Source organism: Aquarana catesbeiana, linkage group LG02, assembly GCF_042186555.1.
Source record: "Aquarana catesbeiana isolate 2022-GZ linkage group LG02, ASM4218655v1, whole genome shotgun sequence".
Taxonomy (NCBI): domain Eukaryota; kingdom Metazoa; phylum Chordata; class Amphibia; order Anura; family Ranidae; genus Aquarana; species Aquarana catesbeiana.
The window spans coordinates 400,511,634-400,523,938 of record NC_133325.1 but is presented as its reverse complement, the minus strand read 5'-3'; the positions used below and the strand labels follow the sequence as shown (position 1 = coordinate 400,523,938).

The following is a 12,305-nucleotide window of genomic DNA, read 5'->3' as shown; positions in this document are numbered from 1 at the left end:
AAAAAAAAACTAAACTGGAAAGTTAGCCCAATTTGTTGTATATTGTGAAAGATGATGCTACGCCGGGTAAATAGATACCGAACATATCATGGTTTAAAACTGCGCACTCTGGTGGAATGGCGACAACCTATGTTACTTAAAAATCTCCATGGCGACGATTTAAAAAATTTTAACGATTACCTGTTTAGAGTTACAGAGGAGGTCTTTTGCTAGAATTATTGTGCTCGCTCTGACGATCGCGGTGATACCTCACATGTGTGATTTGAACACAGTTTACATTTGTATGTGCGACTTAAATATGCGTTTTCTTTGATGCATGAGCACGCGGGTCGCTGAAAAAAATCCTTTTTTTTTCTGTCATTTTTAGATTTTTACACTGTCCCTTTTAAAAAAAAAATAAAAATCTGATCACTTTTTTGCTGTTACAAGGAATGTAAACATCCCTTGCGACAGTAATAGGCAGTGACAGGTACTCTTTATGGAGGGATCTGGGGTCTAAAAGATCCCAAATCCCTCTTTTGCACTTAAGAGTATTCAAAACGCCAAAATATGTATTTTTGAATACTAGGGATTTTTTCAAATCGGCGCCGTTGGCTGCCGGGTAAACTGGAAGGGATGTCGCTTCCGGGTTACTACATCGGAGATCTGGTTGAAGCCGAATCCGGCTCTGTTCGGAACTCCGGCCAGCTGGCAGACGTGCCAGCTGGTCGCTCGAGTCCCCTGGTGGGACAGGAGACCTAGGTGGAACGGCGGCAGGTCCCCTCACGCTCCTTGTGATAACGACCCAGTGGCTGCTGAGCCGCATCGGTTGTTATCACCAGAAAATTGACCGTCAGCTCTAAAAAGAAAAAAAAAAAAAAAAAACGGTACCGGGGTGAAGCCTGCAGGCATCACCCCGGTACAATCACTTCCTCAAAATGACGTACAGGTACGTTGTTTTGGGGGAAGTGGTTAAAAACAACCACACCGTCTTTTTTTCAGAGCAGCTTATATTTCTCCTGAGGTTACCAGTGGGTTTTTCTTTGTATCCTGAACAACTCCTGTCGCAGTTGTGGATGCAATCTTTCTTGGTCTACCTGACCCTGGTTTGGCATCAAGAGATCCCCAAATTTTCCAATTCTTAATAAGTGATTGAACAGTAATTACTGGCAAATTCAAAGCTTTGGATATCATGTTATATCCTTTTCCATCTTTATAAAGTTTCATTAACTTGTTACAGTTCTTTTCTGCTCTCCATGGCTCAGTATCTAGCCTGCTCAGTGCATCCATGTGAGAGCTAACAAACTCATTGACAATTTATACACAGACACTAACTGCAATTTAAAAAGCCACAAAATGTGGGAAATTAACTTTTAAAATTGTTGTTAAGGCAGAAGGTTTTTTTTATCTTAATGCATTCTAGCACCCCCCCCCTTATACTTACCTGAGCCCCATCTCAATCCAGCGATGTGCAGGGACTCTCTCTCCTGATTGGCTCAGACACAGCAGCGGCGCCATTGGCTCCCGCTGCTATCAAAGTCAGTTAGCCAATGAGGAGAGGGGGTGGGGCCGAACCACAGCTCCGTGTCTGAATGGACACACAGCTGCAGCTCGGATGCCCCCATAGCAAGATGCTTGCTGTGGGGGCACTCGACAAGAGGGAGGGGCCAGGAGCACCGGTGAGGAACCCGAGAATAGGAGGATCTGGGCTGCTCTGTGTAAAACCAACTGCACAGAGCAGGTAAGTATGACAGGTTTGTTATTTATATAAAAAAAAGACTTTAGTATCAGTTTAAATGCCGTGTCACCTTGTGTGTCTGTATCAAGGCCAAACATTCCAGGGTATGGAAACTTTTGATCAGGGCCATTTGGGTGATTTCTGTTATCAATCTGATTTTAAAAAGAGCCAAACAACATGTGATAATAAATGGCTTTGTATGATCACTATCCTTAAATATTTTCAATATTTTTGCTAAAATTTCACGATTTCTGCCAGGGTATGCAAACTTTTGAGCACAACTGTATATTCCACCTAATTGTTTATATACAGCTTCATCCGGAGAAAAAAAAAAAAAACAAAAACACACACCACACCACCACCAATACAGAATATAAAATAAATTGGTGAAAAATAAAATAAATAAGTCCTCCAAATGTCCACTACAAGTGAATAGATTTATTATCCAGTTCAAGCACTACTGTACTTTATGACTGCATATACCTACCTCTCCAGTACCATAAGGCCAAATAACTTCATTGAGCAGAGTGAATTAGGGTAGATATCCCGTAAACATTTTGTGATGAACGTTCCCATGCCTGACCCAGTGCCGCCAGCCATACTCATTATGTTGAAGAAACCACCCAATCGATCACATTTTTCTACTTGCTTTCTAACCAAGTCCATAACAAGATCTTGATATTTAGGGCCATGTACACAGTAGCTGCAAAAACAATGGAAGAAAACACACAAATGTAAGCAGTATAAAAATAAAACATAAAACAGTTGCTAAAACTTTTACTGTGCTAAATATTTCGTTGTGGTGACTATTTATACACAATTATAAAATCTATACAAACGGGAACAACATATTCTTTATGAAATATTTAGAATAAGCACAAAAGGAGAAGGGGGGTATAACAAAGAAATTTGACAAAAGAAAAACAGAAGATAATCAAATATAAATAATCCAAAACAATCCCAAAAAGAAGCAGCGCCTTGAGGCTCGATTCACACTAATGCATCTTTCGATGCATTTTGCAGAAATGCAGGGAATTTTTTTAATATGGGTTCCTATGGAACACATTCACATCAATGCATTTTTGTGCCTCTGCATTTTTTTGGAAAGGGTCAGGGACTTTTTCTACCGCAAAATGTAGCGTTTTGCATGTAATAGACTTCAGTGGACCCACATCCAAAACGCAAGTACCACGTTTTTATTGCGATTTTGCCACAATTTGCTTTCTTACACTGTATTTAGCTGGTTGCTAAAGGAGAGAGCCGTGAAGCCGGGCCGCCGCTTCCTTAACAACCGATGAGTCATCAGTTGTCAGTGGGCTACCGATTCTTCACGGTTAGCCAGTGTAGGCTCTTTAGGGATGGGGAGATGGATTCTCAGGGTTTTTTCCTGTTAACAGTCTTGCCGCCGTGTTTTGGATGAGTTGTAAGCGCGCAAGCTGATATTGGGGTAGTCCAACGTAGAGCAAATTTGCGTAGTCGAGTCGGGAATTGATGATTGTTCCCACAACTGCCGCTTTGTCCTCTTCTGGGATGAAGGGGATGAGTCTACGTAGCTGGCGGAGGAGATGGTGGGATCCGCTCACCACTGATCCTATTTGTGCATCCATTGTCATGCCTGAGTCAAAATGACTCCGAGACTCTTGGCTTTGGTGCTTGGAGAGATGGTCTGTCCGAGGATGGTGGGAGGTGTCCACGGAGTCTTTATTTTGGAATTTTTGTTAGCTTGTAGGAGAAGAAGTTCTGTTTTTGATCCGTTGAGTTTGAGGGAGCTAGTGGTCATCCAAGTCATCTATTAAAGTGAGGCATTTCTGTAATTGCTGATGAAGGTCTTTTTGTCCATTGATGCGAAGGTAGAGTTGGGTGTCGTCAGCGTATGAGTGGAAGCAGAGATCGGTTTTCCTGATGATATTGAGAAGTAGCCGGATGTATATGTTGAATAGTACTGGTGACAAGGGTGAGCCTTGAGGGACTCCACAGGAGACTGCCCGGGTTTCCGAGGTGAATGTTCCTAATTTCACTGTCTGGGAGCGATTCTCTAAGAAGGATGTAAACCATTTTAGAGCAGAATCTGTAGCTCCTGCAACTTCAGCGAGGCAGATAAGTAAAGTATTGTGGTCCACTGTATCGAATGCTGCGCTGAGGTCTAACAGTACCAGGAGACTCTGTTCTCCGTCGTCTGCTGCTTCAAGGGCGTCGTCCCATATTTTGAGAAGTGCTGTTTCTGTGCCATGGCCTGGGCGGAAGCCTGATTGCAGAGGGTCCAGGAGTTGGTGTGTGTCCAGGTGGTGTTGTAGCTGCTGTACTACTGCTTTCTCTATAATCTTGGAGATGGCGTTGAGGCTAGTTATTGGTCTGTGGCAGTTAGGGTCCTTAGGGTCGAGATTGGGTTTCTTTAGAAGGGGTTTGACGATGTCTTGCTTGAGGGAGGTTGGCACAGTCCCTTCTTTGAATGATTGATTTATGAGATGTGTTAGGGTAGGGGCCAAGATGTCAGAACATTCTTTAAACAGTTTAGTGGGGATGATGTCGTTCGGTGATGTGCTGTCTCGAAGGCTTCTGATGATGTTTTTAGTCGTGTCTGTGGTGATTGGGGACAAAAAGAAATTCAGTGGTTGAGTGATGTTCGTGTCGATATCCTCTTTTTGCTTTGGTTGAGTGAGGTTGGTTGTTATTTTCTGATGGAAAAATAACTGAAAAAATTAACTGACAGCTGAATGTAAAAAAAAAAAAAAAGTAAAAACACAGCGTGGGGAATGGATTTGGAGGGGACCCCCCCCCCCATGCCAAACTTTAACAAAAATGCTGTGGGATCCCCCCAAAATCTATACCAGACCCTTATCTGAGCATGCAGCCCGGCAGGTCAGGAAAGGGAGGGGGACGAGGGAGCTCCACCCCCCCTCCTGAAACCCCCCACTCCAAAGCACCTTGCCCTCATGTTGATGGGGACAAGGGCCTCTTCTCAACAACCTTTGCTCTGTGGTTGTCAGGGTCTGCGGGGGGGTTATCGAAATCTGGAAGTCCACTTTAACAAGGGGACCCCCAGATCCCGGCTCCCCATGTAAATGGGTATCGGGTAGATTCACCAAAAAATAGTAGTGTTGTGTGACAAAAGACAATTTTTGACAAGTCCTTTATTAAAAATGTCTTCTTCCCCCCGCTTCTTCCTCCTCCAGGATTCTCCAGCTTCTTCCTCCGGTCCTCTCCTTCTTTCTCCTGTCTTCTTTGTCCGGTGTTCTTCTTTCTCCGCCGCCACTCCCGCCAATGATGACCTTCCTCAGATGCTGCAACCTGCTGATCTGTCCATGCCGATGTCAAGCATTTTAGATAACTATGGGGTGTGGCCAAATGACATCATCCGGAGGCCCTGCCCCCTTGTGACTTCACTGCCTGGGGCATGATGAGTCCATGACGTTGCGAGGAATGCTTGACATCGGCGCGGACCTTGTCCTCATCAAAACGGGGGCAAGGTGCTCTGGGGGTAGGGGGGCGCAGAGCCCCCCTTGCCCCAAAGCACCCAACCCCCATGTTGAGGGCATGCGGTCTGGTATGGTTCAGGAGATTGGGGGGGCTCGCTCGTTCCCTCCCTTTCCTGACCTGCGGGGCTACATGCTCGGATAACGATCTGGTATGGTTTTGGGGGGGGGGGGGGGGGGGGGGGGGGAACCCATGCCATCTTTTTTTTTTTACATTTTAGAATGGGGAGGGGTCCCCTCCGAATCCATATTAGACCCAAGGGGGCCTGGTATGGATGGATTTTTTTTTTAGCTGGCAATTCTTTGTTTTTACATTCAGCCATCAAGCTGATGACTCATCAGTTGTTAAGGACGTGGCAGCCGGCTTCCCGTCTCCCTCCTTAGCAACCAGCTATATACAGTGGGAAAAAAAAAAAAAAAAACGCGCAAAATGCAAATCGCCGTAAAAACGCATGTCCAAAAACGCGGCAAGCACCGCAAAAAGCACTGCAGAAATGCTGAAAAAGGCAACATACATAGATGTGAATCGCGCCTTATGCCCCGTACACACGAGCGGAATGTCTGACAGAAAAAATCTGACGGGAGCTTTTCATCCTATATTCCGATCGTGTGTATGCCTTATCGGACTTTTTACGTGGAAAATTCTGACAGACGTAGAAAGAGAACATGTTCTAAATATTTCTGATGGAACCAATTCCTGTCGGGAAAACCGCTCGTCTGTATGCTGTTCCGACGGACCAAAACGATGCATGCTCTGAAGCAAGTACGAGACGGAAGCTATTGGCTATTGAACTTCCTTTTTCTAGTCCTGTCCTACGTGTTGTACTTCAGTGCATTGTTGACGGTCGGACTTTGGTGTGATTGTGTGTATGCAAGACAGTTTCAGCGTAATTCCGCCGGAAAAACCTTCAGAGTTTATTCCGATGGGAAAACCGGTCGTGTGTACAGGGCATTAGGGCTTATGTTGGCTGGTCAAATGCTTCATTAGGGCACCCCAATACATTTTTGGTTAAATAAGCTGACTGGAATTCAGCTTTATTTATGGTGGTTATGTACAGCATGAATTGGAAAAGACATTACATGAAATTCACCATACCCATGAGCCCAGTTGTTCCCTGATCCTTGTTTCTGGGAAAACTGTGATTTGTCATCGTATGTCCATTTACCAGACCGGGCTGCCAATGCTAAAGTCTGAGTAATCACTTTGGGCTCCATGTCAAGAAGAACTGCTCGACTTACAAGTTCTGCAACACAAATCAAAATGGAGGTGTAGTAAAAGCAAGAAGTTTAATAGCATTAAAAAAACCCATAAAATGGAAAACATACCTCCAGATTCAGTTTCTTCAAAGAATCTATCCTTGGAAACTGTCTGGTAATAGTCATTTTCTTTCTTGGAGCACAGTCCATTGCTACAGAAATCATTGCAGATGACATCAAACAATTCATAACCAATTTGGTTTCCACACTGGCCTAATTGTAATGTAATAAATGCCATATCTTTCACTTATCTGCAGCAGGAAAGTGAAACAAAAAAACAACCAAAACATGAAATGAAAAACACGGTTAGTACATCACATCTTTTCCTATAATATACACGCAGAAAAATTCTAAAATAATAGTTCTGAACCCCAAGCAGATATTAAGAATTGCCACTTCATATAATTGTGAATTATTTTCAAAATAATTAAAATGCTTTTTTACATTCCCTTTATCCTTGTTTGCATACTGCATTAGTACCACTTGGTTTACTATCCAGCCACGGCAGCTTTTCACAGTCTCATAGGGATTTACTTACTAAAGCTTGAGAGTGCAAAATCAGGCTCACTTCTATATAGAAACCAATGAGCTTCTAACCTCAGCTTGTTCAATTAAGCTTTGGCAATAAAGAAGCTGATTGGTTTCTATGCAGAAGTGAGCCTGATTTTGCACTCTCCAGCTTTAGGTAATAACCCTCATAGAGCTTTAGTGGCTGGGCATGGAGCACTGGGGATGGACGGTGCATGTACCTTCTGCCTGCACCAAAATGCTAGGATCTCATGCACAGGGGCTAAACACCCAGTGTCCATGAGGCCTAAGGGCCCATTTACATTTGTGGTGCATAATGCACATGCACTGGGCCTCATTCATACAGACTATTTGAGGTGCAAAATCAACACCTTCAACATAGGGGGTGGGTGCTTTGGGGGGCTTACCCCCCCAAAGCACCTTGACCCCATTTTATGGAGTAAAGGACCTCATCCCCACAACTGTGGCCGGTGGCTGTGGGGGGTCTGTGGGCAGGGGGTTAATCGGAATCTGGAAGCCCCATTTAAGAAGGAGGCCCCCAGATCCCACCCCATGTGAACGAGTATCGGGTACCTATTTACCAAAAAAGTATCACAAGGTAATAAACACACAGACCGTTTTTGACAATTCTTTTATTAAATAAACAGTGTCCCATGATGTAAATACACCGTCAATCACGCCGCCTGCCAGACCCGAAAAAAAAAAAAAGAAAAAAAAAAATGAATAAAAACAGACGCTCCCACCGTCTGTGAAGGCTTTTAATAAAAGATTTGTCAAAAACTGTGTATTTGTTTTTATTACCTTGTGACACTTTTTTGGTGAGCGAGTAGGAGTATGATGTACCCGTTAGAACAGACATGTAGCAGAATACATTCTAGCCTAAATGTATGAATAAATTTGATTTTATTGGATTTCTTTTAAAACAGAAAGTAGGAAATATCTTTTTTTTCCCCAAAAATTGTCGCTTATATCGCAAAAAATAAAAAACCCAGTGGTGAACATATACCACCAAAAGAAAGCTCTATTTGTGTGAACAAAATGATAAAAATGTCATTTGGGTACAGTGTAGCATGACTGAGTGATTGTCCAGCCCAGGTTCACACTTGTACAAACACAGACATTGCATGTGATTCACACCCGCATTGCGGTGCCGATCGCATGCGGTCTGTGCAATGCGAGTTTAGCCATACAGTTATATGGCTGAACTCGCATTGGATTCACAGGAAAATAGTGCAGGGACTTTTTTTTTCCCCCCACACTAGAATCGGATTGCATTGGTTGTTCTTACCCATGCGATCTGATTACTGTGCGAGTTCACAGTTTGCACTGCGATCTGTGAACTGATCTGCGGGTGTCATTAATATTGTAATGACACCCACAGCGGTTCGCAGAGGGCAGTGTGAACTGCCTGCGGGAGAGATGTGATGCACACATCTCACATATGTGAACCTTGGCTCAAATCGCCAGAGCACGGAAAGCTGAAAATTGGTCTGGGAAGGAAGGGGGTGAAAGTGCCCTGTATTGAGTTGGTTAAGGTCTGTGTGTTGCAGGACATTGCTCACTGGTTTATTAAGAAGGGCGATGCTTACATCTTTTGAAATATTAACCATCGTGACTGTAAATTTAAACTGAGGGCACACTCATGCAAAAGTGCCAAACTTTAGGGCAGGTCTACCAAACGTGCTGGAACGTACCTATGAGGCCACAACCCCTGAAACAGGAGGCTGAGGAGCCTGGATACATTTTCGAGAGGCGCCCTGGGACCAAATACCACTTTATATCCAGCTTCAATCAAAGTAATATTTAAAATGCCTTTATTGATTGGCATGCTCCATTTATGCCAGTCCTCTGTCTCAGGGGCCATGCCCAGATCCTTCTCTCACTACTTGCTGTGACTGCAAGGCAGGAAGTGAAGGGAAATCACCTCCATGGGACACAAATGGCAAAACACCTGGCAGGAGTTCATACCTCCCAACATTTTGAGATGGGAATGAGGGGCACCTAAGAAAACATATGGAGGCATAGGACACGCCCCCTGCCACACCCTCTTAAAGGAGAATTAACCAAAGGTTAATTAAATCCACAAGGGCTTTATTTTTATCACTACTATTCCTTTATATTGGCTTTTAAAATTTGCAAATGCAGCCATTTGGAAATTGGATGAAAGGTTTAGCACTGGGGAACACTTTTTGAAAGATGAAAAGTGCATTTTATATACAACTATATAGATCAGACCAAAATGAGGGACAAAGGAGGACACAGGGACTTTGCTCCAAATCAAGGACAGTTGGGATCTATGGGAATTCTAACCCTCCCATACAACATAAAAACACAAAGTTTTGCCTTTAGTTCTACACTTGTTTCCTCACCAGTGCCCCCAGATGAATAAAACAGTCATGACGTCCGACACTCCAATAATGAGATCCCTTGGTAAATCCCTCAGCTGTGTTTTCTTCTCTTTCCCCAGGCTCTAATAGGTTAAAACACCTTGCTGACCCCCTGTGCTTCCTGCTTCGGAGAACAGACGTTTAAACGGCCCGCCCCCCAACACTCAGCACTAGGGGGAAATCAGATCTCCGTGTATGTCTCCATTTCCAGGGGCCATTTTGGTGGAGCCAACGCAGCCCTAAATGACATAATATAAAGTATACTTGCTACAGAAATTATAGTCCCGACTAATTGAAATATAACGCTAAAAGCAACAGGAGAAACTGCTCTTTATTCACCTGTTCCGCCGTACCGTTTTATTCCTAATATTTAGGGAAATGTGAATTCGCTAGGTGCCACCTTGTGCTCACGAGGTATTCCAGCTGTGGAATTGTCTTTCCTTGTGAGAACAGCTAGTAAGGTTAGCGCTGAAGTCAACCGCGCATGCGCTTCATCTGCCGCCACCTCCTCTATCGTGGCCTTCCCTGATCCGTGCGCGCGCGTCCTGTGAAGGGAGCGCGTACGCAGAGGACCTGGGAAGTAGTGACGTGCGGAGGCGCCGCCGCGTTACAACGTCCGGTGATGGCGGCCCGTGTGTAGGACTCCATGAGGCGGGGAAACGGAGCACCGTATCGCGGTGGGGGGAAACCGAGAACGTCCGAGGCCATGGCGGGCGTGTTTGACATAGACCTGGACCAGCCAGAGGACGTCATTTCGGATGACGAGTTGGAGGACGGGGTGAGTAGGGGGCCTATAGAAGGGGGAACAGGCCTTGAGGCAGGAGGGGGAGGGGGAGCAGTGAGCTGGGTACCTGCATATTGTCTTCGTGGGATTTGCTTTGAGGCACGGGGCCGTAATGAGGGACGTCAGCAAATCTACGTCCCTTCTGTACAAGTTACACAAGTTTATCGCTTAGGATGGGAAGTACGGTGTAGGGCTGTGTGCGGGTCTGCTGCAGGAAGTGGGACGAACGCTCACCATACAATCTTTCTGCACTCATTTAATGATATAGTAAAGCTATCTCCTATCAGTGTCTAACCAATCAAGCTGGATCCAGGCTGGCAAGTTCTTGCACTACATCAATTTTGGTCAGATTGTAATGTGTGTTGTGAGCGTTCGTCCCACTTCCTGAAGCAGATCCGCACACAGCCCTACACTAAGCGATAAACTTGTGTAACTTGTTAGCGTCTACACTGTAACACTGTGCGAGCAACCTGCATTTCTGGTGTCCTATCGAATAGTGCTCCCCCCCCCCCCCCATTGAAAAAATGCCTTTGAGGGATCTGCGCATGTGCAGTACGGAATGTCACTCCAGCTGTTATGTTGATCAGCTGGCAGGACCTGAACATAGCGCATGCACAGATCATCCGTGGCTTTATCCGATGCCGAGGGAGAACGTAATTGTCATATTATGCCCCGCTACTGCGGGGCATATTTTGTGTGTGTGTTACAATACGGCTTTAGACACAGGCAAAATCCACCGTTCAACACACCAAAGCCGCCCTGCAACACACACAAAACACGCCCCACAGTAGCAGGCCATAATATGACAATTACATTCTCCCTCCGCTGTTTGCATAGCATCGGATAATGCCACGGACGATTTGTGCATGCGCTATGTTCAGGTCCTGCCAGCTGATCAACATATCGGCTGGAGTGACATTCCGTACTGCGCATGCGCAGACCCATCAGAGGCATTTTTCAATGGGGGACACTATTTGATAGAACACCGGAAACATGTTCAAAACACACTAGGTTACAATCTGCTGTGGGTGTCAGTGTATTCCTAATGTTACCCAAAATAAAGATCACAAATGCAGTGCACATGATCGCATGGTACTGCAGTACCATGTGATCCAGCTGCAGTGCATGCACTACATGTGTGGTCTATAATGATTTCAGCCCATTCAGGTGTAAACTGTTCTAAAGGTTTAAGGTTTTTTACCTTTACACATTCTGTGCAAAAAAACTTGTGTGCAGCGCAGCCTCCGATCCTGCGATGTTCTCGATAGCCTTGACCGTCCCTGGGCTCTCCCTCCTCATTGGCTTAGAGGGTGGGAGGAGGGGGGCAAGCTGCGGCTTTGTGTGTCTTATGGACGCATAAACCAGCAGCCCGCAGGGCAGGCGTTCTTCTCTGGGGGCACTGCTCGAGGGGGAGCAGGAGTGCCGGAGAGGATCGGAGCTGCTCTGTGCAAAACCACTGCACGGAGCAGGTACGTACAGGCATACCCCACTTTTAAGTACACAATGGGGTTTATTTACTAAAGTTGGAAAGTGCAAAATCAGGCTCACTAATGCATATAAACCAATGAGCTTCTAACTCCAGCTTGTTTAATTAAGCTTTGGTAATAAAACCTGGAAGCTCATTGTTTTCTATGCAGAAGTGAGCCTGATTTCGAACTTTCCGGCTTTAGTAAATAAACCCGATTGTGTACTTAAAAGTGGGGTATGCCTGTATAAGATGTTTGGTATTTAAAAAAACAAATAAAAAAAACAATGCTTTAAGGGCCAGTTCACGCCACATGCAGTCTAGTGTGTTTTTTTTCTGCATCAAAAACGCATAGAGAGTAGGTTATATGGTTTTCAATAGCATAGTTTGCACCAGTGCTTGCGGTTCCAGTGTGCTCCAGAAAAAAAAAGTAAAACATGCTGCATTTTTCCTGCACTGTACTGGAACGATGTAAAACGCACTGGAACACACGTCCTTTTTTTTTTTTTTTTTTTTTTTTATTAAGAAAACAGAGGAGGAAAAAATGCACTGGACTGCATCAAAAATGCACATGGCGAAAAGCACCTTGAACGCATACGGACTGCATTTCTATGGTGCAAACTGGTCCTAATGCCACTTTAAACTCTTCTATACCGGGCCAATTCTGGCATTCCTTTCCTAAATGTAAAAATCA

The 12,305-nt window shown here is 44.7% G+C and overlaps 2 protein-coding genes across 2 annotated transcripts in view; one reads left to right on the top strand and one right to left on the bottom strand.

The window, feature by feature from the left end:
- The window catches only part of TUBD1 (tubulin delta 1), a 55,240-nt gene extending 45,664 nt beyond the window's left edge, over positions 1–9,576 (bottom strand). Inside the window, 5 exon segments of the mRNA XM_073615264.1 lie at positions 2,205–2,245; positions 2,248–2,420; positions 6,287–6,434; positions 6,517–6,698; positions 9,345–9,576. Coding sequence (XP_073471365.1) covers positions 2,205–2,245; positions 2,248–2,420; positions 6,287–6,434; positions 6,517–6,685 — 531 coding nt within the window. The 5' untranslated portion in view covers positions 6,686–6,698; positions 9,345–9,576.
- A 304-nt stretch (positions 9,577–9,880) lies between these two features.
- Positions 9,881–12,305, top strand: part of RPS6KB1 (ribosomal protein S6 kinase B1) — an 80,057-nt gene continuing 77,632 nt past the window's right edge. Inside the window, exon 1 of the mRNA XM_073615262.1 lies at positions 9,881–10,140. Coding sequence (XP_073471363.1) covers positions 10,009–10,140 — 132 coding nt within the window. The 5' untranslated portion in view covers positions 9,881–10,008. The remainder of the gene's footprint in view (positions 10,141–12,305) is intronic.